Consider the following 27,033-nt stretch of genomic DNA (forward strand, 5'->3'; position numbering starts at 1 on the left):
CTGCAGCCACTGCTGACACCTGCCTCTGCTCTGCCCCAATCAGCGGCTCCCCCTCGCCGCTGGCATCACCCCATTACACACCGTCTCCAGAAAGATGGGGTGTGACTCACCTTCAAGACTATTTCAACTGTGAACACGGAGGTGAAGCCCATGTCAAAATATCCCAGAACCTGAAGATAAAAATCAGCAGAGGTTTTGATAACTCGGGAGACCAGATGTTATTTGAACGTCCGACAACCGGGAGCTTTGGCAGACAGACGGCACGCTGCCTCGCCGAATGGAAACTGCACACCTAGTGCTAATAATAAATACAACAATAATACATACATGCTTTGTACTGTGACTGCTCCTTTCGCACCAACATCTTTACGACACTAATGAATTAAGCCTCCCCGTCCCACAGCACTTAGGAAAGGATTATCCTTGGCAGAGCACAGCAGACCAAGGGTTAGAGCCCGGGAGCCAGGATTTCTAGCTACTGTTCCCATCTTTGAGAGGGGAGAGTGTTCATAGAAACATAGAAGATTAGGGTTAGAAGAGACCTCAGGAGGTCATCAAGTCCAACCCCCTGCTCAAAGCAGGAACAACCCCAACTAAATCATCCCAGCCAGGGCTTTCTCAAGCCTGATCCTCAAAACCTCTAAGGAAGGAGACTCCACCACCTCCGTAGGTAACCCAGTCCAGTGCTTCACCACCCTCCTAGTGAAATAGTTTTTCCTAATATCCAACCTAGACCTCCCCCACTGCAACTTGAGACCATTGCTTCTTGTTCTGTCATCTGCCACCACTGAGGACAGCCAAGATCCATCCTCTTTGGAACGCCCCTTCAGGTAGTTGAAGGCTGCTATCAAATCCCCCCTTACTCTTCTTTTCTGCAAACTAAATAAGCCCAGTTCCCTCAGCTTCTCCTCCTAAGTCATGTGCCCCAGCCCCCTGATCATTTTCATTGCCCTCCGCTGGACTCTCTCCAATTTGTCCACATCCTTTCTGTAGTGGGGGGCTCAAAACTGGACACAATACTCCAGATGTGGCCTCATCAGTCAGTGTTCTAGTGGTTAATGCTGGCGATTTAGGGTCAGGACTCCTGGGTTCAATTCCTGGCTTTGGGAAAGGACATGGCCTAAGGTGTCAGGGTTCCTGGGTTCTTTTCCCAGCTCTGTAAGCATCTAGCTGGGTGGCCTTGGGCAAGTAATTTCCCCTCTCCGGGCCTCAGTTTCCCTATGTGTAAAACGAGGTTAGTGACAGTGCTTTGGGGTCCTCAGATGAAAGGCTCTGTACATCCAAAGTATTACAATCCAAGACAATTTAAAGGTGGGGAAACTGAGGCACGGGGTGATGTTAAGTGACTTACCAGTGATCACACAGGCAGTTCATGGCAGTGCTAGGGGCAGAAGCCAGGAGTCCTGATTCCAGTTTTTTAGAGCAGTCCCATTTTACCTCAGCTGTGTGCCCCATGCTGCTGAGGTTTCCACGGAAACCTGAGCCAGCAGTCCAGTGATCGAGGGGCCCACCAATGGCTCAGGCCCCTGCAATGGCAGGGATTTGTTTTACTGAGACATACCCAGCTGGTCCTTGTAAGTGATCTGTTCCCCAGAGGAAGGCAAAACCACCCAGCCCCAAGATGCCAGCCGGTGTGACCTGGGGGAAAACTCCTTCCTGACCCCAAATATGGTGATCGGTTGGACCCTGAGCACGTGAGCAAGAACCAGCCAGCTGAGCATCTGAAAGCGCGAATGCTCGGTGTCACCTCTGCACCCTTCCCAATGGCCCACCTCCAGCCATGGAGTTCTGATGAATAACTCCATCCACACTCGTGGGGTCTCCGAGTGCTTCACAGGGCAATGGACTGCTCTGCGGGCATCCCTACCGTTCCCTGCATGACAGGGGCCAAGCAACTCCCAGCAGGGAATGAATTTAACCTCACAGGGCAGCTTTATTATCCCTCTGCTACAGACTGGAATGGTGAGGCACAGAAAGGAAGTGACGTGCCCAAGGCCACAAAGTAAAGTTAGTGCCAGGGCTGGAATGAGAACCCAGAATCCCCTGCTGTAGCCCTGGAACAGGCTTTCCTTCCAGAGCCAGGAAAAGAACACAGGACTCCTGATTCTTCATCCCCTGCACTAAACTCTCCTTGGACACAAGCATGTTGAACCGTTGTTCTAGAACTACACAACTCTCCTTGCAGAGCCAAGCACAAAACCCAGGAGTCTGAAGTCAGAATTTCCTCCTCTAACCATGAGATCCCCCTTTTCCCTGCTATAGCCAGGAATAGAACCCAGGGGTTCTGTCTCCAAATCCCCTGATCTAACCACTAGACAGCCCTTCCCTCTAGGAGCCAGGAAGAGAACCCAGCTGTCCTGATTCCCAGGCCGCTATTCCAAACTCTCCTTGGCCATGAGGCAATAGCCTGGCAAGCAGCTCCCCTGAAGCTGCACATTTCTGGTGGCTCAAACTGCTTTCCCCAACAGCCCAACCTGGGCACCTGGTTCCTGAAGGACTCAGGCCGGATGGGATCCTCAGCTGCCAGGGAGACGCTGCTGAGCAGGATGAAGAGCAGGATGAAGTTGGTGAACCAGGTGGCATTGACAATTCGGTGGCACAGCACTCGGATCCTGGGGAAGGGAGAGAGGGGAGGCAGGCAGTCAAAGCATTGTCAGCTCCAAGGGGCTGAGTGACAGCCCAGGTTAGAGCTTGGGGAGTGGTGCAGTTGGAGAGATCCCTGCCTGAGTCTTGGGAGTGGCACCCCTCACTCTGTGTGCCTGGCATGCTTCTGCTGTGGGCACAGTTGGCTCCAGAGGCTGTAAATGCCCATTACAGCTAAAGGTTTTACTTTGTAACTCAGTCGGGAGGTCCCAGGTTCTATCCTCTCTGATCACTGCTGGGTTTCTGACAAATGGGAGGAGAAGCAGCACCTACCTGTTGGTTGGGCTGAAGATGAAGAAGGCGCTGGCTTCGGGCATGGGCACTGCTTTCTCCTTGAGCTGCAGCTCTGCCAGGGGGCGTGGCCGAGGGCTCAGGGGGATTTCGGGCTCATCTTCCTCATCATCACCTGTGGAGCAGCCAGAGGGAGGGAAACTTTGAGTTCGCATGTTGGGGTCATTCACTTAGCAGCAGCCAAAAGAAAAAAAAACCTAGCAGAACCTGAAACTTAGAGGTAGGGAAGATTTACTTGGCCCCTCTCCGTCCTGGGAAGCCAATGAGGGATTGTTTCCTTAAACATCCGGAGTTGGGGATGATGAGACTCCCATGGTCCAGATGCAGGGTGAGTCAGCAGAACAGCTCTGACCCTCCATGCAGGGATCAGGAACCTGACATCTGGCCATGTTTCCTTTTATGTCAGGCAGAGAGAGTGTGGCCACCACAGTTAGATGAAGGGCTGTGGCTCACCTCGCACCCTGCAGCCCCTGGGTGTACTCACACTCCCGCTGTGGAGCAAGATGCTGCTTGCCATTAGAGACCCATAGGACAAAACCCTGGGGTATCCCCCAAGGTCCTGACTTCAAATCCTCCTGGCCAAACTCAGCTACCATTGCTCTCAGTGTGTGTGGGGGGTCCCCCATCTTATGCCTCCTAGTGCTCTCCCTAGCGGGCAGCAGGACTCACCCCTCAGTAAAGCAAGTAACATCCCACAAGCAATGGAAGAGGCATGTGCAGAAACTGGTATCCTCCCCAGAGAGAGCTAGAACTCCCTGATCACGCCCCCACCCTCATACACAGACCAAGTGCTGCAGAGAACAGCACAGAGTTTATTCCAGCTCTGCTTCTGCCGGAAACAAACCATGTGGCTTTCTGCATCATAATAAGCCTCTAGCTGAGCTGCACTCTTGGGACCAGAGCCCTCCAATGGGATTTCTCTTTGCAAGCCACCCCAACCCTTTCCCTCGCTCCCTCTGTCTCTCCGGCTGGAGACAAGGATCAAGCCAGAGCCTTACCTGGGAAATCAGCAGAAGGGTAGGGGTCTTTGATCTCATTTACGTTTGATTCAAACTCGTCCACTTTTAACTGAGAAGGAGAGAGAGAGGCGACTAGCTGAGCATCCCGGAATTGCCACCCGTGGCACTGCCAGGGCTCTATGTGCCAGCCTTCTCTAGGCCAGCGGGACAATGCTGCACAGCGAGGGGCAGAGAGAGCTCCCCCCTGATCTCCTATTGGGGCAGGAGCCATCTGTTTGTTCTGTGTTTGTACAGTGCCTGGCACAATGGGGCTCTGACCCATGACGGAGGCAGAGGCGGAATAAGGTTCCCTGGGGCCTTGGGCTAGAGCAAGTGGGGGGCCTTCCCCACCCCTTCTGCCTGTGGCCTGACCCAGACGCACCCCTTTCTGCCCCTTCCCCTGGGGCCCACCCCTGTTCCACCCAGGGTCCTCCCCATTCCGCCCCCTAATGCAGCCCCACAACCTCTTTTGCTCCTTTCTCCACCCCCAAACCCCCCCACTGTGGCCCCAAGACCAGAGAAGCTCTGTGTGGAACCAGGGTCTGGCTGCTGTGGGGGAAGGAGAGGGAGAGGGGATTCCCCCACCCAGCACTTCTCCCATGGAACAGGGCCAGTACGTGGGGGCTTTCCAGCCCCACCCGCCCGGCGGCCACAGCTCCAGGCTTTCGCTGCCACTGGCAGATTTTTTCGGGGGGGGGGGGGGCGAGTTGGCTGGGGCCCCGGGCCCAGTGACTAATCCACCACTGCTCCTAGGCGCTACCACAAAAGAAATAATTCATAATAAACAACACGAGACAGGGGAGCCAGGATCATTGGCCAGTTGGACAAGGGCCTCTGACGGGCCCTACGTGTGTGTCTGTGAACACGTGTGTGGAGAAAGATCTTGAGTGGAAACTCCACCAAGACAGTCCTTTGGTACAGGACCTGTGATTCTGGGCCCGTACCCACTGAGTTCCACTCCCCGTCCCCCCGCACATGTTTCGGGAGGGGGCAGGGAAAGCAGGCTCGCTCGTCAGAGGAATGATCCGGGCCTGGAGGGCGTACAGAATGGACGTCTTGCTACAAGTCTCCGGAGATGCATCTGCTGAAGCTCAGGATTTTGTCCCCAGTCATTCCGTGGGCCCTGGGGAAATCTCCCTCCCTCCCTCCCCCCATGGCCATCCACCTTTCATGCACGACAGGACAAATAATGGGAAGACATTACTGCTCGGTACCGTACTCCTCAACTGCTGGGGAAAGTTCCCCATGACATTTGGCCAGATAAGCTCAGAGGGGTCGCGGCACTGACCTTGGCAGTGGTAGGGATTCCTTCGGCCTTGGCTTTCTGCTCCAGCTTCTTGGCCAGCAGGAGCTTTTCCTCCTCGGATTTCTCCGGGTAACTTCTGGATGGGGAACCGAAAAGGAGAGGTGGGGAGTGAGGCCACGGAACAGATGGCAATGAATGTTGCTGAGATGATGCCCAAGATCAGCAGTTCACACTGATTTGCAAGCCCTGGGCCCTTGGAGGTTCCTGCTTTTAAGCAGCAGAGAGCAGCACTGACCTGGACATTTTCCTCCGCTTTTTCTCCTCGGCTTTGGCTTTCTGGGCCGACGTCAGGCTCTCGGCCTCAGCCAGATTGTCCACAGCGATGGCCAGGAAGACATTGAGCAGGATATCTGAAAGGGGGTGGGGCTAAGGAGCTTAGGGAGCATGCTTATATGTAAGGAATCAGTCCCTTCCATGGCCAGGGCTTAGCGAGAGTCTGTGTGATGACACTAAGCAATGTACATAGGCAGATGGGGAGAACCCCAGGCTCAGCAACGAGCCCTTTGTGTACCCATGACAGCTGCCTCTTGGCCGTCACCAGCGAACCTCCATTGGTGTCAGTAGTGTGATCCGAAGCCATGAGACCAAGAGCGCTACCCGACTGATATTTTCATCCCTTTTAACCCCCACTCCTGTTTCACCATTTCCCTCACTCCTGGTACTATGATGTCTGAACACACCATACCCAGCTCCATAGCCTTTCCTCGATGTATACTTGAACCTAGGCATGATTGTGGCGGACAAGGCAAGAAAACACCCAGCTGTTACTCCCCAACTGGCTTGAAAGAGGATACAGTTCCCACAGACAAAGAGGATGATGAAGTAAATGCAGACCAGCACGCCGGGGAATGAGGGTCCTCCATAAGCCATGATCCCATTGTACATGATTGAATTCCAGTCTTCTCCGGTCAGGATCTGCGAGACAGGGTGAGTGAAAGAACAGGTCAGGTAGAACCATTCCACTGGACCAGAAAGAACAGAACCCAGGAGTCCTGACTCCTTGTTCCCTGCTCTAACCACTAAGTCACACTGTCCCCCAGAGCCCAAAAAAGAACCCAGATATCCTGACTCCAGCCCCTCCTCTATGCATTAGATCAGCAGGATTGATGCCCGCTGCACCCCATGCCCCATACCTGGAAGACACTGATGAGTGCCTGGGGGAAGTTATCGAAGGTGCTGCGCCGCACTTCCATGTCTTCAAAGTCGTACTTCCCACCGAAGAGCTGCATCCCCAGCAGGGAGAAGATGATGATGAAGAGGAAGAGGAGGAGGAGCAGGGAGGCGATGGAGCGGACCGAGTTTAGCAGAGATGCCACCAGGTTGCTCAGAGAGGTCCAGTACCTAGCGTGAGGAGAGACACTCAGGCTGCTTACACCAAGGGGCACTGCTGGGGTGCACAAGCAGAAATGGGGGGCAGGGTGATGAGGGGAATGCCCTGCTCATTCGAGGGGGACACCCCATCATCTCATCTCCGCTTGGCCAAATGCCTCCTGTGTGGTCCTGGGACCAGGTGTTAGACAGGAGATGATAAGAATAATGCCTCGCTCTTCTGTTGTGCTTTTCATCAGTAGATCTCAAAGTACTTCACAAAGGATGCCAGGTTCCTTGTTCCCATCTCACAGGTGGGGAAACTGAGGCACTGGGCAGGGACATGACTTGCCCCAGGTCCCCCAGTAGGCCAGTGGCAGAGCTGGGAGTAGAAGCCAGGTCTCCTGATTCCCATTCAAGTGCGCTCTCCACTAGGAAAAATATCCTAGTACTCAGTTCCTGGCTTTGCCACAGATGTCTTGTGCGACCATGGGCCTAGCACTTAGCCCCTCCGTGCCTCCGTTCCCCATGTATGAAACAGGAATAAGGATGCTGCCCTGCCGCACAGGGGGCATGAGGAGGAATCCGTTGCTCTGATGTTATGGTGATGAGGGCAGATCTGGGGGGCCAGGTGAACCCCATGCCCAGCTTCTCCCCATTTTCATTATTGCCACCAAATATCCCAACCTAGGCAAGTGAGGTTCATGAATCCTGTGGCATTCTCTGTTGTGTCTCCGGGACCCCTCTGGCAGAGCGGGCTCAGGCTCCTGCTCCGGGTAGCTGTGAGAAGCTTCTCTGGGTCCCAAAGGATGGGCTGAGCTGTTGTTTTGTCTCATGGCAGGAGGGCTCAGACCCTGCACTCTCCATGCCCTCCTTCCAGCAGGGCCGCAGGTAACTACTCAGAGTGTGGTTTGCCTCACCACTCACAGGACAGCCTGATCAGCTGGAGCCTGATGAGGTGAGTCAGTGTCAGATTAGAGCCCGGAGTTCTATGTCCGAGCCCCCCACCTCCCCTGCTCTGACCCACTAGACCCCACTCCCCTCCCAGAGCCTGGGAGAGAACCCAGGAGTCCTGACTCCCCGCCCCCTGCTCTGACCCATTAGACCTCACTCCCCTCCCCGAGCCGGGGAGAGAACCCAGAAGTCCTGGCTCCCTGCCCCCTGCTTTGACCCACTAGACCCCACTCCCCTCCCAGAGCCTGGGAGAGAACCCAAGAGTCCTGACTCCCCACCCCCTGCTCTGACCCATTAGACCCCACTCCCTTCTCTGAGCTGGGGAGAAAACGCAGGAGTCCTGACTCCCCGCCCCCTGCTCTAACCACTAGACCCCACCCCCCTCCTGTAGCTGGGGTGAAACCCAGGAGTCCTGACTCCTAGGCCCTTGCTGTAACCTGTAGACCTCACTCCCCTCCCGGAGCTGTAAACAGACACTAGATATCCTGACCCTGGCCACACAGAGGCCAGAGAAATCACCAGTTCCCCTTCTTCAGCCTCTGGCAGCTCATAGTGGTGGTGACGCCTGAGGCCTCAGAAGGGGTAAGGACAGCCCTGCTTCCCAGTACAAGCCCCCCTGCCTGTACTGCCTGACCCCAGGCCCTGGGGAGAGATGCCCTCACCTGGTTATCTTGAAGATCCTCAGCAGGCGAATGCACCGCAGGACGGAGATGCCCAAGGGCGACATGACGTTGATCTCCACCAGGATAATCTCCAGGATGCCGACGCACACCACGAAGCAGTCGAAGCGGTTGAAGAGAGACATGAAGTACTGGCGCAGGCCCAGCGCGTACATCTTCAGCAGCATCTCGGCCGCAAAGAGCGCCAGCAGCACCCGGTTGGCGCTTTCTGCAAGCAGTGAACCCGGCCGGTCAGCGCTCTGGACCCAGGCGGCAGATCCCCCGCTGGTCACTAGCGGCTGCTTGTGAGACCACATCCTCCTCCGCCCTCTCACTACGCCCCCTGCTGCCGCCCTCTCCCCCAGCCTATGATCCTGGGGCAGCGCAGCAGGGAGGAAGAGGAGGCTGACTCACACTTACCTGGCCAGCTCCTAGCCCTGAGCAGCGGCAGCAGAATGTTCCCTTCCTCACCCCAGCAAGAGGTGGGTCTGTGCACAGGAGGGAAAGCACAAGACCGGGAGGAAACTACATGTGTATGCAGGCAAAGAGGTACACGTGCACTTTTGCGTGTGTGGGGTGCACAGGCGCATGCACGTGTGTGCATTGATGTGTGGGTGTCTATGTGGGTGTTCACGTCTAGGCAGGCACGTGCGCACGCATGCCCGTGGATGCACTGAACCGGCAGCGGTTCCCCAGCCCTGGGCCGCCCTGCTCACCTTGCACACGGGTCAGCCACTCGGGCTGCCAGTGATGCTCGGAAGCAATTGACAGGGTGTTCAGCGAGATGAGCAGGATCACCAGCCAATAGAAAAACTTGGACTTCACCACCTCGCGGCACTTCCTGCGGAACAGGCGGTTCCATCGCCTCCACTGCCGGCTAGAGAGACGGCCCAAGAAGGGTGACTTCGGGGCTCCCTGCCCCCGCAGCACCCAGCCCCAGAGGGCAGAGTCATTGCTAAGTGCCCTGCCCACCAGCTCCTAGGGACCCACGCAAATGCATAGAGAGGGGTTCTGCAGGCAGGGATACCGCTTTGCCCCTCTATACCACCTTTCCTCCATCCCAAACAATTACCAGGACGGGGTCAAAGTCCCCACTCAATCACCACGCCAAATGGGGATGCATCAGGGTAAAAGAGGAGACGCTGGTGCGTTAATGAACAAATTGTCTCAAAGCCCTGGGGAAGTGTGCTTCATTTATCCCCATTTTACAGATGGTGAAACTAAGGCACTTGCCCAAGGAATAGAACCCAGGTGTCCTGGCTGCTCGCCCAGCATAGTATCCATGAGATGCCTTCCCTTCCGCATGGTGGCCAGTCCTGTGCATGCTCTGGAGAGGACACTGCCTCTTAAAGAGTGCGCTGGCATCACCTGTTCATCGGTCGGAATGACCTTGGATTTCCTGACACCACTCACGCAGCTCCCAGAGCCCTGGGGTGTGCTGGGTGGGAGGAGGGATAGGGGAGAGGAGCTTGATGCATGGTCCCCCAAAGGAAGAGGTGGGATAACACCTGAACTAGCCTTTTTCCAGAGCCGGACATAACACAATCCACCTTTGTGTGGGCTGCAGTGAACATGCTGTATCCCCCCTAACAAAAACACCCACTCTTCCAATAGGGGCTCTTACAACAGGATTGATTCCAAGAGCAGGAGAATCGGGGTCAGGCAAGAGATAGCGTGAGACAGAGTGTGTGTGTGTGTGTGTGTGTGTGTGTGTGTGTGTGTGTGTGTGTATACTCACAAGAAGAGAATCCATTTGTTCATGCCCTCAATTTCATACAGGCTCTCTGTCTCTGAACCCCCTTCCTCTGATGGCAGCATCCCTATGAAAGAGAGAGATCTTCAGTGAGCTGGGGAACCCATCAAGAGACACATGGGGACATCGGCAATGGATTCCCACAGGGGAGCCTCCCAGAAGCACATCTGGAAGGGGAACTCTAAAGGAATGTCCACACTGCAATCGGAGGTGTGATCGCAGCTTGTGCAGACGCACCCGAGCGAACTTTAATCTCGCTAGCTCTGCGTCATAAACAGATAGCTAAGGGTTAATGTTCTTCTACCTGTAAAGGGTTAACACAGGGAACCAAACACCTGACCAGAGGACCAATCACGAAACAAGACTTTTTCAAATCTGGGTGGAGGGAAGTTTTGGGTGTGAGTCCTTTGTTCTTGGTCTTTTTTTTTTTCGGCTCTGAGAGTGACCACAGGAATCTCCAGGCTTTCTAATTTTCTGTTTCCAAGTTGTAAGTACAAGGATAGTAAGACAATAGGTTTACATTGTTTTCTTTTGCATTTACATGTGTGTAGTTGCTGGAATGTGTTAAATTGTATTCTTTTGGAATGAGGCTGTTTATTCTTTTTTTTTTCCTTTAAGCAATTGACCCTGTATATTGTCACCTTATTACAGAGACTATTTTTAATGTCTTTTTCTTTCTTTTTTATATAAAGCTTTCTTTTTAAGACCTGTTGGAGTTTTTCTTTAGTGGGGACTCCAGGGAATTGAGTCTGCAGCTCACCAGGGAATTGGTGGGAGGAAGAAGTCAGGGGGAAAATCTCTTTGTGTTAGATTTACTAAGCCTGACTTTGCATACCCTCTGGGTGAGGGGGAAGAGAGATTAGATCTCTCGGTACTTGTGTTTCCAGGACTGGAAGCAGGGAATCTCCTAGGGTCGTCAAGGGAGGGGAGCCTGGGAGGAAGTAACCAGGAAACAAGAGGAGGGGGTTATTTCCCTTTGTTGTAAGATTCAAGGCATCTGAATCTGGGGGTCCCCCAGGGAAGGTTTTGGGGAGACCACAGTGAGCTAGGCACTGTATAATTCCTAGCTGGTGGCAGCGATACCAGGTCCAAGCTGGTACCTAAGCTTAGAGGTTTTCATGCTAACACCCATATTTTGGACGCTAAGGTCCAGATCTGGGAAGAAATGTTATGACACTCCGATACTGGAGCGGTGAAATCAGTGCATAATTACTCACGGGGCTATTGCGGCTTTACCCGCTCCGGTGACCGAGCTGGCTAGATGAAAGTGATTGCAGTGTAGGTACACCCTGAGAAGCACATCTGCAAAGGAAGGGTTCCCATCTAATAACTCCCTAAGAGAGACAAACCTCCCCAAGAGACATGTCTGCGCTCAGTAGAACAAATTTGGGAAGGAGGGGGTTTTTGGCATCGTAATGTGCGAAGAAACGGAGCGATACTAGACACCACAGGAGTGTAACCGGTGGCAACAGAGAGCAGGGGACCAGCGATGGAGTTCAGAATTGTGATCATTACATAGAGCTCCACAGCTGTGTAAAATGCCCCACAGAGTAAACAAAGAGCCAAGGGATTATATCCAAGCAGATAACAGCATCCCAGGGAGGCAATAGGGAAGGGGGTCAATAAATCTCTTCTAGAGCAACTTCCACTTAAGGTTCTCAAAGCCCTTAGCAAACATGACTAATTTCAGCCCCAAATGGGCAAGTGTTAGTACATCCCGCTACACTTGGGGAAACTGATGCACGGATTGGTGAAGTGACGTTCCCGAGGTCACCCAGTAACTCAGTGGCAGAGCCAGGAACAGACTGCAGGCTTCCCAAGACCTTGGCCTGTCCTATGCCATAAGACTGTCTTTCCTCTCCAAAAACTCTTCACCTCTGGTGGGTCTGAAGCAACTTCTAATCCTTGAACCTGGTTAATGTCAAGAGAGGGGCAGCCTCCCTTAATGAGTAAACTAGGAGCAAGTGCACACCTTCCCCCCGCCTCCCCCCACCCACTCATCCCACAGACACCTCCCCTCCCCCCGCTGGAGGATTTAACCATTCTCCAGAAGTGAGAGGGAAGCCAGGCCTGGGCGCATCCTGCCTGGCTTTGCCCAGGTGAGGATGGTACCTTCTCCCCTGGCCCGGTGGCTATCCATGACTTCGGCATGGGTGATCCAGTCCATGTAGCCCTTCAGATCCTCCTCCAGCTGCTGCTTCTCCCGCAGTTTCTGGAACGTGCCCCGTGACTTGGCCTTCTCACGCTCCTTGGTGAACTCCCTGGAACAAATCCAGATGGACGGCATAAAGCCAATGGAGAGGGGGCTCTGCGGGCAGCTTCAATCCAGACCTTGCTCATGGGACACACTCATCAAGTGTGTGCCATGTCCCATTCTAGTGGCTAGGCCCCAGAGAGGATAAGAGCCTACTACTGCTGCCAGCTAGTGGAATTACTCCTTTAACTCAACTGAAGACTGAGAATGGATCAGTCCTGCCTTTTACCTTTGTTATAGAATACAAAATTGGTGGGGGGAGGGGAGGAGGAGGAATACAGACCTAATAACAGGAAATGCTTCCCTATTCCTCATTTTTTTATCATCCTGGGGAACACCTTGCCACAGGAAACCACAGAACCAACTACTACAGCTAGATTGTAAAGAGGTCAAGTTAACATTAGGAGCACTAACGGCTGCCCCACTGCTGCTGTTGAGGTACACAGGAGTATCCGATACTGGAAAGCCTTGAGGAAACCATAAGGGAGTGTCAGAGCTAAAGGGAAGCTCACACAGCTGGAGGGTGCAAAGAGATTGCCAGCTGTGCCCACTTTCCCACGCTCTCCAGAGTAAAGGTGACCCATCAAGGGGGGAAAACATCGGGCTTGGCCTCTTTTTGCTCCTTTCTGAGGGATAAAGCAGGCCTGGAAAGGACAGGTGGGTTTGTTTTCAGTGGTATTTTACCTGTTTGCTTTAATTCATGTTTTGGCCACACTGAAAGACTTGAGGACTAGTAAGATTGTGACACTGCAGGGACCAAGGAAGTGACACCTGGTTAACTGAGAAGGAAAGGGAATTTTACAGGGACTATTTAAAACTGGCGTTGGGGCAGGGACTGTCTTTTTGTTCTGGGCCAGGATGGGGGCTACTAGGTGCTACCACAATGCAACCGAATAATTACAGTGTGTTCATTGTCTGGTTTTGTTAAGGCTGGGGAGAAAAGCTCTTTGTGTTAAGAATTCTGCCAGCTTGCCCCTTCAATTAAGGGCTGAGAGCACCCCTGCTCCACATTCCTGAGTCATCCAAAGAGTGCTCCAAGACAAAAGAGAAGACAAGGCTTGATAGCCTTGGTAGCCAAGGTACCAAGGAAGAAGAGAAGAAGAAAAGAGAAGAAAAAAAGTTAAACCTCCCCTTCAGGCTTTCTGTTCATATCCCCAAACTCAATAAGGGGACAGAGAGAAAGGAGGGCGGCACCGTGCAGCCCACACACCTTACCCGCTGAGCACGCCCAGCACCAGGTTGAGAACGAAGAAAGAGCCCAGCAGAATGAGGCTGACGAAATAGATCCAAGGCCACTCGTTCCCGATGGCGTCGTTCACCTGAGCAGGACAGAGGCAGATGAAGATCCAGGGGGAGAACCAAATCCACCTGGCTCAGGTAAGCCCATTACTGGAGTAGCTGAGCACCTCACAGTCTTTACGCATGAGGAACTGAGACACAGAACGACTAAGAGACTTGCCCGAGGTCACAATGAGAGTCTGTGGCAGAGCAGGGAATTGACCCTGGTTCTCCCAAGTTTCAGACTTGTCCCTACTCATTGATCAGCCTTCCTCCCAGGAATCCAGTGGTTAGGGCACCGGTTTAAGGCTTTGAAAACCCAGTTCCCTACTCTGCCACAGGCTCCTCACGTGACCTTGGGCAAGTCACTTAGCCTCTGGGCCTCAGCTCCCCATCTGTGCAATGGGGATAATAGCACTGTCCTGCCTGCCTCCCTGGGGGGGCAAGTTAATGATGGTGAAATGCTGAAAGATGGTGAAAGATCTACTGGTGAAAAGCACTATATAAGAGCTAGATGGTGGTATTATTAAAAGCCACCAGATACAACATCAGACGCTGGCCCAGCACCCTGTGTCTCAGGCTGCCCTCACCCCTGAGAACAAAGGATGCCCAGAAGGGCAACACACCAAGTGCTCTCCAGAGGCAGAAGCAGGACTGGAACTCAGCTCTGCAATTCCCAGCCTGTTCCTGAGCCATCATGCCATCCTTCCTCCCCTACCATTCTCTGTGGCTTGGAGGGCAAGTTTATGGTCACTTATACCTGAGCTCCAGAGCTGTGGAACCACCTGAGGACTTGCTCCTATTAGTCTCCTGTCTTTTAAGGCAAGGATGGGGTTCATTTGAGAATCTCAGCGGTACTTGGACAGGGACTTTCTTGGGTAGGCAGGGTTCAAACACTCTGCTGCACTGGCGGGTGTCACCTTCTCCCTGGGAGCTCATCACTCCGTGGATACATCATCCAGTAGCTGCAGAGTCTGCGGGGCTCGCTACCCCAGAGGGATTCCCACCCTTTGGGAAGCCCAATCCATTTAGTGCCATGTTCTTGTTCAAAGAGTGTGCCAGCGTCTCCTCTCTCACAGCCAGCAGGCTCAGGCCTGAGGCTTGCACCTACCCAGTAGAGGACTTCCGTCCATCCCTCCATGGTGATGCACTGGTACACGGTCAGCATGGCAAAGCCAAAATTATCAAAGTGGGTAATGCCATTGTTGGGCCCTGGCCACCCGCTCCTGCACTCAGTGCCGTTCATGGTGCAGTGATGCCCGTGGCCGGTGCTGGCACATGGAGAAGGCTTCTCCATTTCCCCTGTGGCAATGACATCTGAGGGTGAAACGAAAGCACAGAAGTCAGGCTGAGCAGAGGAGAAGGACAGTTACCCTCCTGCTGCTGCTTGTGCCTCAGACCCTGGCCCCAACCAGAGGAGGGCTCTGGTGCAGTGCAATATACCTCCTAGCCATACCATATAGCCCTATAACGCCCCCAGCCATGCCATAACCCTCCCAGCCATGCCGTATAGCCTTATAACACCCCAAGCCATGCCATACATCTCCCAGCCATGCCATATAGCCATATAACATCCCCAGCCATGCCATACACCTCCTTGTCAGGCCATATAGCCTTATAATACCCTCAGACATGCCAAAAAGTCATATAACATCCCCAGATATGCCATACAGTTCCCCACCATGCCATATAGCCTTTTAATGCCCCCAACCATACCATACACCTCCCAGCCACACTATATAGCCATATAGTGCCCCCAGATATGCCATATACCTCTCAGCCATGCCATATGGCCTTATAACACCTCAAGCCATGCAATACATCTCCCAGCCATGCTATATAGCCATATAACATCCCCAGCCATGACATACACCTCCTTGTCATGCCATATAGCCATATAATGCCCCCAGATATGCCATACAGCTCCCCACCATGCCATACAGCCTTATAATGCCCCCAACCATGCCATACACCTCACAGTCATGCCATATAGCCATATAATGCCCCCAGATATGCCATACACCTCCCAGCCATGCCATACACCTCTCAGTCACGCCATATAGCCATGCCCTGCTCCTGTGCTGGCAGAGTCAGTGATGACACTCAGGGCTGGTCTTCTTTATGTCACCAATGGATTTACTCCACAGACACACCCCACAGCAGCAATGCCACGTTCCCCTTTCTGCACTCTGCCCCCCAGCTGGTGGGAGGGTCGCCCACGTTCCAGACCTGTCCCGATGTAGTAGCAGGTCTTGTGCATCTTTCCCTTGAACAGCTCCTGCCCGACAATGGCATAGATGATGATCATGAAGAGGACCAGCAGGGCGATGTGGAGCAGGGGCACCATGGCCTTGATGATGGAGTTCAGGACCACCTGCAGGCCTGCAGCCGAGAGAGAGAAGGGGAACAAGTCACGCTTCCTCCCCTCCTGACTGGCAGCAGGCTACATCTCACAGACACACTGAACTGCTTCGCCACCGCAGCACATAGCAGGGAAGAGAGGGAGGGACCTGGGCCCAGCTCTCACCGGTGTCTTAACCACTAGGCCATTCTTCCTCCCCAGCATGTGTCCTTACATGTCCCAGGAGGGGGTGTGTGCGAGAAGGAAAGCCCTAGTGACTGAAATCTCTGAATCTTATTACAAGTAGCAGAAGCTCCAGGCCCCCTCACACTGCACCAGAAGGATCGGGGAAGGCTGAGTCCCCGCAGTTCATCTCCTTGGGAGATGGTCTCAGGAAGGGGGCATCTGGCTCCTAGAGACTGGGGTGACCCCCACCAGCTCCTTTCACAACAGGCTATGGTGGGACTGGGGCATGCTGGGTCCTGGTGGGTTATGTCTCCGCGAGGGGCACTAGCATGGGGACTGTCTAGATGAGGGGTGGCCAACCTGTGCTCTGGAGCCACATGCGGCTCTTCAGAAGTTAACATGCAGCTCCTTGTATAGGCATCGACTCTGGGGCTGGAGCTACAGGTGCCAACTTTCCAATCTGCCGGGGAGTGCTCAATGCTCAACCCCTGGCTCTGCCACAGGCCCTGTCCCCACTCCACTCCTTCCTGTGCCCTTCCCTGAGCCTGCCGTGCCCTCGCTCCTCCCCCCTCACCCCCAGAGCCTCTTGCATGCCATGAAACAGCTGATCAGGAGGTGCGGGGAGGGAGGGGGAAGTGCTGATTGGTGAGGCTGTCGGAGAGTGGGAGGCACTGGGAGCAGGGTGAGAGGAGCTGATTGGGGGCTGCTGACATATTACTGTGGCTCTTTGGCAATGTACATTGGTCAATTCTGGCTCCTTCTCAGGCTCAACTTGGCCACCCCCGATCTAGACTTTGCTGATCTGTTGGCACTCCGCTGAGACCCAGCTGGGGGTTGGCCACAGACCCATGCGAAGGGGAAGCCTACTGCAGCTGCCGTGACCCTAGCCTCCCGCCAGCGAGCCACCTGCCATCCGGGCAGCTTTCACCCACTTGGCACTCCCGACACCAGGCGCAGGGGTCTCAGCACGCGGAAGGCTCGCAGGGCTTTGACGTCAAAGCCGCCCTTCCCCGTCAGCGGTGCGCCCTGCATCACATTGATCTGCTCCACAACCACCGTGACCAGCCTGCCAGAGTGGGTGAGGAAGGGAGTGGGACAGGGAAGAGAGAGGAAAGGGGAGGGGGGGTGAGAGAAGGAACATGGAGGGGGAGGGAAAGGGGGGAAGGAGACAGTAAAAAAAAAAAAAAAATCCAAGCAAGGAAAGTCAATCTCACCCTGTACAGGCCGGGCCGGGGAAGTTCCCACCACGGCCCCTGCCAGCACAGCTAAACCATAACCTCATCTCAGACCGAGCCCAAACGGTTTGGTACGGCTTTTTTCCCATTTTTCGGCATGGCCAGTGAATTGAAAGATCAGTTATTCTCCCAGCTCTGATTTAAAGCCAGTCCACGTGCAGAACCTGTAGGTCTCGAAGGAGGACGTAAAGTGGAGGGGGCATGCGGCGAGCTCAGGGGAGTCATCTCAGGCAGAGGAGTGCCGTGTGGGAAAAGGCAAGTGAGCCTCCTTCAAGGGGAGTCACTAGAAACGCTCCCACCGGCTTCAGTGGGTTTCGGCTCCAACTCCAGATGTCGGGCCTGGTCATGCTGTCCCTACTGTGGTCTCACAACCCGCCCCGAGAACAAACAGGACATTTTCTAAGAAACCTTCTGCCCATCCTGCCAAACCAGCCCTCCTTTACCCCAAAGAGACAATGGCAAAGTCCAGCACGTTCCAGCCATTTCGGAGGTAGGCGTCCGTGTGAAGTAGAAACCCATAGGCGATGATCTTGAGTGTGGCTTCAATGGTAAAGATGATCAGGAAGACGTACTCTATCTTCTCCTATGAGCGATGAAGGGCAGAAGGGAACCAGTAGTGAGGTGGATAACAGACCAGCGATACTTAGTGAGGGGAAACTACACCACAGCCCTGGGACCTCCCCACCCCCCAGCAATCATGCAGCAAAGTGCAGCTTGTTTTTTGCAGTATTGCCAATGCTTGTGATTTTATAGTGAGTGATGGGATTTCACGGGGGTCTGGAGCCTGTCTGGCACTGATGCAAGAAGCTGGAGCCTCCTTGCAAAGTTTGGTCATACTGGAAGCTGGCAGATCCAGCACTGGCTCCGTTCCCTCCTCCCATCCTGTGAGAAACATGGACAGGGCAGGACCTCTGCTCTTTGCTCCTCCAGCACCTGGCCTGGGAAGGGACAGAAGGAGCCATCCCTAACTACCCAGCCTGCAAAAGGGAGATGAGAGGGGACCCCACTATACCCCCCCCAGGCCTGGGAAAGGGGGGTAAGGAAACCTAGAAGGAGCAGAGGTGATGCTCCAGGAGCTGGACTGAGGGGTTGGGGACCGATGTGGGGGACTGAACTGATAGGGGGATGGTGAGGCTGCGAAAGAGAAGACTATTTAAAATAAAAAATGATTTATTTTTAGTTATTTGGACAATTATTAATTAAAAACCAAATTATTCATTGTAATTACTGGATCATGTACATATGTATGTAGTTATCAAAATTAGACAACAATGGAAGATGGTTTAAAATATTTTTGAAATGCTTTGAATGTGACTGAATTGATTTAAAAAAAATCATATTTAGGGATTATGAATGTAATTACTGCATTGAGCTAAGGAAAGCTCTCAAAGGGGCTTGATGTTGTAAAGAGCTTCTTGTGTGCAGGGGCGGCTCCAGGCCCCAGCATGCCAAGCGCGTGCTTGGGGTGGCATGCTGTGGGGGGTGCTCTGCCGGTCACCGGGAGAGCGGCAGGCAGGGTGCCTTCGGCGGCACGCCTGCAGAGGGTCCGCTGGTGGACCGGAGCCGCGGGACCAGCGGACCCTCTGCAGGCACGCCTGTGGGAGGTCCACCGGAGCCGCAGGACCGGCGAGTGGCAGAGTGTCCCCCGCAGCATGACGCCGTGCTTGGGGCGGCGAAATGTCTAGAGCCGCCCCTGCTTGTGTGTCAAGATCTTTACAGCTCACCTCATTATTCAAAAATCATTGGAAAACGTGCTGCAGAGAGAATGTTTTGTGTTTCTCCACTGTTCATTGCTCATTTGCCATGTTACAGGCCTTGTACAGTCTATTTTTAAGTGTGTGTGAATTAGGTTTTTCTATCATATTGTAACTTTGTTACATGACAGAGCTCTCCACTGAGTACTTAAGTTATACCTGTGTACAAGAATTTCCCATACATCCTCCCCTTTTTCCAACCAGCATGGATGCCTTCCCTCTATGGCAGTGGTTCCCAAACTGGGGTTCGTGAACTGTTACAGGGGGTTCTTGGGAAAAAATTCCCTAATGGTAGACAGAGCTGTCCCTAGGGACCCCAGGGCCGGCAGCCCGGAGCCCCTGGACTTCCAAGAGCTAAGCAGTTCAAAGCAAGCATAGCAATAAACTTCAAGATTCCTTATAAGAAATGCAAAGGGAGGTGGATAGTTTTTGCTGCTTTTTAAATTAAATAGGCAGCTAGTGTTGTTCTTAAAATTATTATGAAGAACAAGTTTAAGCTTTGTTGTAACGAGCGCTGATTGCCTGGACTGCTCAAGACCTGAATGCTTGTGTAGGAGGAACTCTGAGTTGGCTTCTTAAATCCCTTCATGCTGTTTCAGTCTGATACTCCTTGATGAAACCTATGAGCCTTGTATTATAACAGGTTTATTCAAAGTGATACAAGCGACGAAAATGAGATCTTAGAAAAGTGTTGGCATTTTCATAATGTAATAAAAATACTATCATGGTAAATAATAATTAATAATACATAGTGTGTAATCAGCATGTCTTAAAAACCAATTTTATATTTCCAAGATCACTGCTTTTCTAATTTATACTCAGGTAAAGGAGAAAATCCCTGGAAATATTCATTTTTAGGAGGGGGTTTGTGAGACGACATTTTAGTGAAAGGGGTTCATAGGTTGTTAAAGTTGGGGAACCACTGCTCTATGGCAGCTCTCCATTTTGGAATGGATACTCCTGAGGGGCTATCCATCCTCATAAGGAGATACCATTACCAGAAGCACGACTATTATATTGAAATGAATCTCTTGCTACTGAAGACTAGCCCAAATACAACATCTTCCCCATCTTCTCCTTTTGAATTCTCCTGAAGTATGCCTGCCTACTTGCAGCCTCCATTCAAGCGGCCAGGGAGAGGCACGTGTTCAGTAAAGGTTGACTTGTCAACCAGACATTATTACACACACACACACACACACGAATGAGTTCGGAAGGCAAAAAACACATTGAAAAACAGAGTATGATGATTTTTTTTTAAAAAATCTCTCTGATTGTGGGGCCAGTCACACGATTTTAGAGGATGTGAGTCAGCCCTGCTTTGAGCAGGGGGTTGGACTAGATGACCTCCTCTGGTCTCCTCCAACCCTGATCTTCTATGATTCTTGATCACTTTTAGATTCATAGATTCATAGATTGTAGGGCTGGAAGGGACCTCGAGAGGTCATCGTGTCCAGGCCCCTGCCCTCATGGGAGGACCAAATACTGTCTAGACCATCCCTGATAGACATTTATCTAACCTACTCTTAATTATCTCCAGAGATGGAGATTCTACGACCTCCCTAGGCAGTTTATTCCAGGGTTTAACCACCCTGACAGTTAGGAACTTTTTCCTAATGTCCAACCTAAACCTCCCTTGCTGCAGTTTAAACCCATTGCTTCTTGTTCTATCCTTAGAGGCTAAGATGAACAAGTTTTCTCCCTCCTCCCTCTTGAGGTTGGCAATACTGCTATTGGGTGAAAATTCCTAATTCACATATCCCCTGTGGTTAAGAGGGAAAATGGAGCAAACCAGTTTAAAACTCTTTGAGAGAAGCCCCCTATTCTCTCACTAAGCATCCATAGCCTCCCAGTAACTGTGTACCCAGCTTGCATTTCTCCCACAGCCAACTCCCATGTCACCTCCACACCTGCTGCTCCTGCTCACGCACAGCCTCTTACTCCTTGGGGGAATTCTGCGCCGCCACGCAATGCAGAATTTTGCATAATTTCCTGTTGCCCTGCAGAATTCCTGACTGCCACTAGGGGCCACTGGACTCTGCAGAGCGGAGCACTTTGATCCTCATTCTCCCAGGGACGGGAGGGGGGCCTTGCAGACCCAGCCAGCTCTGGCAAAGGATGAGGAAGGGCAGGGCTGCACCACTTCATGTCCCCCAGTGGGACAGTAAAGAAGCTGGAGGGAGTAAAGGCTCTGGGGTTGCTGATATCTGTGCCAGGGGCTGCCCTGTGACTGGGCTCTGGGGGGAGGGGTGTTGGTCTTTGGGCTGGGGGTGCCCTGCGTCTGGGCTCTGCAGGGAGGGAGTGCTGGTGTCTGGGCCAGGGAGTGAAGCGTGGCCTGGCTCTGGGAGGATGCGAGTTGTGACAAAGTGGGAGGTTTCTTGGGTTTTTCCATGTGTTCCAATGGTTTGCATGCGGAGGAAGTGAGACTCAGTGTCCCCGGGTGTTACTGGTTTAACGAGGTGAGGGGAGAGGGAGTTCGTTGTTACAGAGGATCGGAGAGGGAACTTGGGACCCCGGCCGATGGCCTGGAGGATGGAGACTTCAGCGACTGGTGACCCGGAGATGCAGCTCAGGAGTCACAGCTGATTCTGTCCAGCGGGAGGACAATGGGCTACAAAGAGAGGATCCCAATGACCTGATCAGCCAGTTCCAGCCAGAGGAGGAGAGGAGGCCCAGGCCACCCTGTTTACAACCTTGTTTACCTGGAGAGAAGACAATGAACAGAGGCGGGGCTTGGGGCTGGGTATATCAGATGCCCAGCTGGGAAGCAGTTGGGCTCTGGGCTGGAGAGGGGGACCAGGCAGAGCCCACCTGGATGCAGGGAGACTGGGATGTGATGGGCTGAGGAAGGCCAGGCCTGAGGCCTGAGAGATTCCTGGGCTGTGTTCAACGCTCAATAAACTCTCCTGTTCTACGCTGGCTGAGAGTCGCTCTGGTCTAGGGATCAGGGTGGCATCATACCCTTTGGGGGTGGAGGCCCTGGGGTCCAGAGCGAGGGGACTCCAAGAGGGGACTCCCCGAGGGGGCCCACGGCGAGAGACAGGTGTGCTAAGGCTCAGAGAGGTGCGGCTCCAGGAGGTGGAGGGGCCTGACCCCAAGAGAGAGTGGACCCCCGAGAAGGGCTGTTGCACTGAAAGGGGCACCCCCCCCCCCACAGATCGCATGGGGCCATGAGTGGGCACGATCTGTGAATCCATGACAGGAATGCAGGTGTCTTAGCTCTGGGGGGCCCCACCCAATTCCCTCCAGCACCCCTCAACTGGAACTGGGTCATTGTAGGGGTTTCTTTAACTCTCTACTTCTGGGGGAATCTTTTTTGCTGTTGTCTGTATTGTTGACATACTTCTTAACAGGTATTTTGAAATAAATTACCAAAATAATTGAAACTGAAGTGATTATACTGTGTCATTTTGACAAATAAAATATGCAGAATTTTTAAAATTTTGGCACAGAATTTTTAAATTTTTGGTGCAGAATCCCCCCAGAAGTAGCCTCTGTCTCCCTCCTGAGCCTGGCCCCCTCTGATCCATTCCACCGTGATTTTATCCCTCTTTATTAAGTATAATTGAATATGATTTCTGAGTCCCACACCCCCACTCTAGCCAGTCCCCTAAGCTGGGTCCTCATCCCCACTGCAGCCAGTCCCCCCAGCTGCCCTCAGCCCCACTGAGGCTAATTCTCCCATCTGGGCCCCTCACCTCCACTCTGGCCAGGCCCCCCAGCAGAGCCCCTTTCCCCCACTTCAGCCAGTTCCCCATCAGTGGGGCCCCTCACTCCCATCGAAACCCAAACTGAACCCTGGTTTTGCCCATGGCTATGCTTGATGGGTTCGAGCTAGGGTGACCAGATGTCCTGATTTTATAGGGACATTCCCAATTTTGGGGGCTTATCTTATATAGGTACTTATTACCCCCGATTTTTCATACTTGCTATCTGGTCACCCTAATCCCAGCTCCCTTTGTCTTGTGAGCTCCTCTTGCCACTCGTGGCAGGAAACTGAGGTTTGGCAAACCAGGGGAAGGGGCAAGAACCCCTAAACTCCATTTGGGCAGAGAGGATGCTGCCCCCCTCCTCTCCTGCCTTCATCCAGAGGCTTTGCTGTCTGGCACATCGGTTGACTCAGCGCAGCTGCCTGCGGCCATCAGGGCCCAGAAGAGTCGCTGCGTTTTGCACCGGACACAGCAGTGCCTGCCGCCTGTCCATCACCCCAGCTGACGCTAATCACTGCCTGTTGCTTCCAGGTCAAGATTTAAATACTTTAAAAGCAGCCAGATATTGGGGGTGAGGGAGCATTTATATTTATGTTTTTACATTCACACCCCACAATAAGGGACAGGGACATTCCTCACTTTCTGTTTGCTCTGGGGGCCGCTGAAATCCTGACCCCATCTGGAATTACACCCTGAATGCTCTTCGGGGCCAGACTCTAAGACAGGTGCCCATCTCCTGCTGCCATCAATAGGGGTGCATGCCAGGTTTGGCCCACACATATCTTCCTAAGTATTCATTTGACTGGTAGATCAGAAAATGCCAGAACTGAAAGAGTGAATTCACCCTAACAGAAGATGGGACCCAGGATTGAAATCTCCTGCTTCTAAGTGCTGTGCAAGAAATCAGGCCAAAGCCCATGTTGGTCCCTTTTCACCTCCACACAGACAGCGAACATGCCAGGTATCACTGTATAGCTAGCAGCCCCATTCCATATTGTGACCTGAGAACCTGGTAGTGCCAACCAACAAGGAGGTACAGAGGGGTACAGGTGTACCCTGAGGCCAGTATGCACTTTCTCATTCACCCAAGAATGTCATGAGACGTCTCCTCTGAAAGCTGGTGTCACATTGGTTATTGATATCATTGTGAGATATATGTACTGATACTATGTAAGGCGTTACAATCATAGAATCATAGAATGTCAGGGTTGGAAGGTGTGACGCAGTAGGGAGCTGGGTCGATTGACCTGGGAATGTCGTTTAGTTTTACTGGGACTGTTTGCATGGGGGATGGGAGAGCAGGGGATGACTTTAGGTGAGGAACGGTACCTAAGCCTGTAACCTGAGCCAGGAAGGGGGGTGGGGCTAGTCGACACCTTTGCCTGGGAAACTGGACAAAGGGAGAGGGGAAGAAGGAAGCAGAGAGAGCCTGCTGGAGGGGTTTTTAGTTTCAGTTTTGGGCTGGCTGGAAAGAGGCAGGGAACTCCAAGTCTGGGGTCTAAAATCCTTGCCCCCCAGAGGGACCTGGCTGAAGGGTCCTGGTTGTACCTACAAGCCCTGCTTGGGACCATGTTCCTTCATCTAATAAACCTTCTGTTTTACTGGCTGGCTGAGAGTCACGGTGAATCGCAGGAAGTGGGGGGTGCAAGGCCCTGACTCCCCCGCACTCCATGACAGAAGGGACATCAGGAGGTCATCTAGTCCAATCTCCTGCTCAAAGCAGGACCAAAGTATATATACTGAAAACATGGTCTTATAGAATAGATTAAGGTATGGTGGAAATCTATGAAGTCTGGGCTACAAACTTAAAATTGCCTTCACCAAACAAGGGCACTCCACTAGAGAAACAGATCACATCAAGGAACAACCCCACACTGGAACCCTTATGATCGGACATCATCGAACAGTTACAACCTATATTTGATGAGGACCACTCTCATAAACAGATGGTTAAGGGTTAATGTCTCTTTTACCTGTAAAGGGTTAACAAGCTCAGTAAACCTGGCTGACACCAGACCAGAGGACCAATAGGGGGACAAGATACTTTCAAATCTTGGTGGAGGGAAGTCTTTGTTTGTGCTTTTTGTTTTGTTCGTTGTTCGCTCTTGGGACTAAGAGGGACCAGACGTACATCCAGGCTCTCCAAATCTTTCTGAATCAGTCTTTCATGTGTCAAAATTGTAATAATAACTAGGCAAGGCGGAGTAGTCTTATGTTTGTTTTCTCAACTTGTGAATGTTTCTTTTTGCTGGAAGGATTTTTACCTCTGCTGTAGCTTTGAATCTAAGTCAGGGGTGGGGACGGGGGACGGGGGGTGTGCCAGACACTAGTGTTACCAGATCTAAGCTAGTAATTAAGCTTAGAAGTGTTCATGCAGGTCCCCACATCTGTACCCTAAAGTTCAAAGTGGGGAAAGAAACCTTGACACCCACATCCTGAGAGAGCTTTCCTAAACTCTTTCTTCTGGCCTTCAAACACGCCCCCCCATCCTCTCCAAACTGATCATCAGAAGCAAGCTCCCCACAGACCAGGACACACCGACTCAAAGTGGCACCAGAACTGCCAGAACAACAGATGTAAAACCTGCAGACATAGCTCCACTGCTTCGATGACCAACATCCCACACAACACACCTTTCAAGATCCATGGGTCCTACACATGTCTATCACAAGCGGTGTATCTCACAAGTGCCCAGCAAAAACTATGTGGGTGAAACCAAACCATCACTACACTCTCGAATAAACTTGCACAGTAAAATGATAAAAAACAAAAACACCCTATCACCTGCGGGCTAACACTTTTCACCAAATGACCACTCCGTATCTGACCTCTCGACCTCAAACCTGCACGATGCTTTTGAAAGACGAGCCTGGGAACTTAAATTCATAACGTTGCTAGACACCAAAAATCACCATCTTAATAAAGACACTGGATTTATGGTGTATTACAACAATCTGTAACCCACTAACCCCCCTTTGTTTGTCCCATGACTGCAGAGGTGGTAACGGGCCACTTCAACTTGAATGGTCCGTTAGAATATGTGTGAGACTAAGTGGATGAATGTGTTAACTACTTATGCAAAAACATCTGTTCCACCTTGTATTTAGTACAGAGTACCTTTCCCAGACCAGAAGAAGAGCTCTGTGTAGCGCCAAAGCTTGTTTCTCTTGCCAACAGATGTTGGTCCAATAAAAGATATTACCTCACCCACCTTGTCTCTGTAGTCTTTTTAGCAGAGCAGAGTCCCCTCCCTGGGTCTGCTTTTTACAAGTCTCTTTGGGTCTGTACCACATGTAGCAAGAAAGTACTGTCTTGTAGACCAACACTGGTTAGCCATGTGGCACGTTTGTCTCATAGCTGTCCAGTAGGACACCCCTCCTACTGCCAGTGGACTACTCTCCCCTCTGCCATAGTATTCACGCTGGCAACACACCAGGGACAAGGCAGGGAGGTAGGTGACACTGCAGGCATCGGGGTTTCCAGGGTAGGATTTGTAACCCCTTTGGGGTTTAGAGAGCATGGCCCCTTTAAAATTTTTTCCTATGGGGGAGGGGGAGAATGAAAAAAAAGGAGGGGAAACTCCAGAGGGGGGCTCTGGAGGTGGGGAAGAGAGAGAGGCAGCAGCGCACAGGCCCTCGCAAAGGAAGCAGCAGAGAACCTGCCTGAAGCCTGGGAAGGACAAGGCCCCGAGCGGGGACACCCCCAAGACAGGAGCCAAGAGGAGCACTGTGCCGGGAGGAATCGCCCGAGAAGGACAGGCCGGAGCTGGACCCAGTATCACGGCTGCCCAGAGCTGCATGGGGCTGTGAGTACTGGGGCTTGTGACTCTGCACTGGGAACAAGGAGGGAGGCTGCTGGCTAGTTAAGTGGGGAGGTGGTCGCTCTGTGGGGCTTTGCAGAGAGAGGCAGAAGAGGGCACCGGAGGGGTTTGCTGGGGAGAGTTCACTGGCGCCGAAGACAACCAGGAGCACCCAAGACTCACCACTGGACTGGAACTTTGCTCAGGGCCCCTGAACTCTATGGGCAGATGCATTGCTCAGTGTCTGCTCCTCCAGACTGTGCTACCGCTGGGCCTGTGGGGCCTTGGCTTGGATGCAGCCCTGTTTTACTGCTCCTCCTATATTGCCCCTTGTTGTTTTTCTCCTCTCATCCCTCTGTAAATAAATAACTCCCTTTGTTATATCCATTGTACTTTTCCTGTGGATGGGTGTGTTCACTCGGGGGGGGGGGGGGTCCCCTGGGGTGGAAGGGATTTCTCCTGTGGCATTCCTGCGTGCACCTTCTCTTGGCCAGAGCTGCCTGCAAAGCAGACTTCATCTTGGCCACAAGGAAGCTAAAGTTACAGATGTATGCAGGGATTTGC

The 27,033-nt window shown here is 52.6% G+C and overlaps 1 protein-coding gene across 1 annotated transcript in view; it reads right to left on the reverse strand.

Moving 5' to 3' along the window:
- Positions 1-27,033, reverse strand: part of CACNA1S (calcium voltage-gated channel subunit alpha1 S) — a 109,283-nt gene that overhangs the window by 64,732 nt on the left and 17,518 nt on the right. Inside the window, 17 exon segments of the mRNA XM_030561131.1 lie at positions 111-170; positions 2,483-2,612; positions 2,917-3,049; positions 3,933-4,002; positions 5,221-5,314; positions 5,474-5,588; positions 6,033-6,153; positions 6,372-6,579; positions 8,163-8,388; positions 8,876-9,036; positions 9,898-9,979; positions 12,025-12,173; positions 13,382-13,485; positions 14,556-14,761; positions 15,674-15,826; positions 16,904-17,037; positions 17,650-17,789. Of these exon segments, the coding sequence (XP_030416991.1) occupies positions 111-170; positions 2,483-2,612; positions 2,917-3,049; positions 3,933-4,002; positions 5,221-5,314; positions 5,474-5,588; positions 6,033-6,153; positions 6,372-6,579; positions 8,163-8,388; positions 8,876-9,036; positions 9,898-9,979; positions 12,025-12,173; positions 13,382-13,485; positions 14,556-14,761; positions 15,674-15,826; positions 16,904-17,037; positions 17,650-17,789 (2,286 nt within the window).

The sequence above is a fragment of the Gopherus evgoodei genome, chromosome 4 (genome assembly GCF_007399415.2).
Source record: "Gopherus evgoodei ecotype Sinaloan lineage chromosome 4, rGopEvg1_v1.p, whole genome shotgun sequence".
NCBI lineage: Eukaryota > Metazoa > Chordata > Testudines > Testudinidae > Gopherus > Gopherus evgoodei.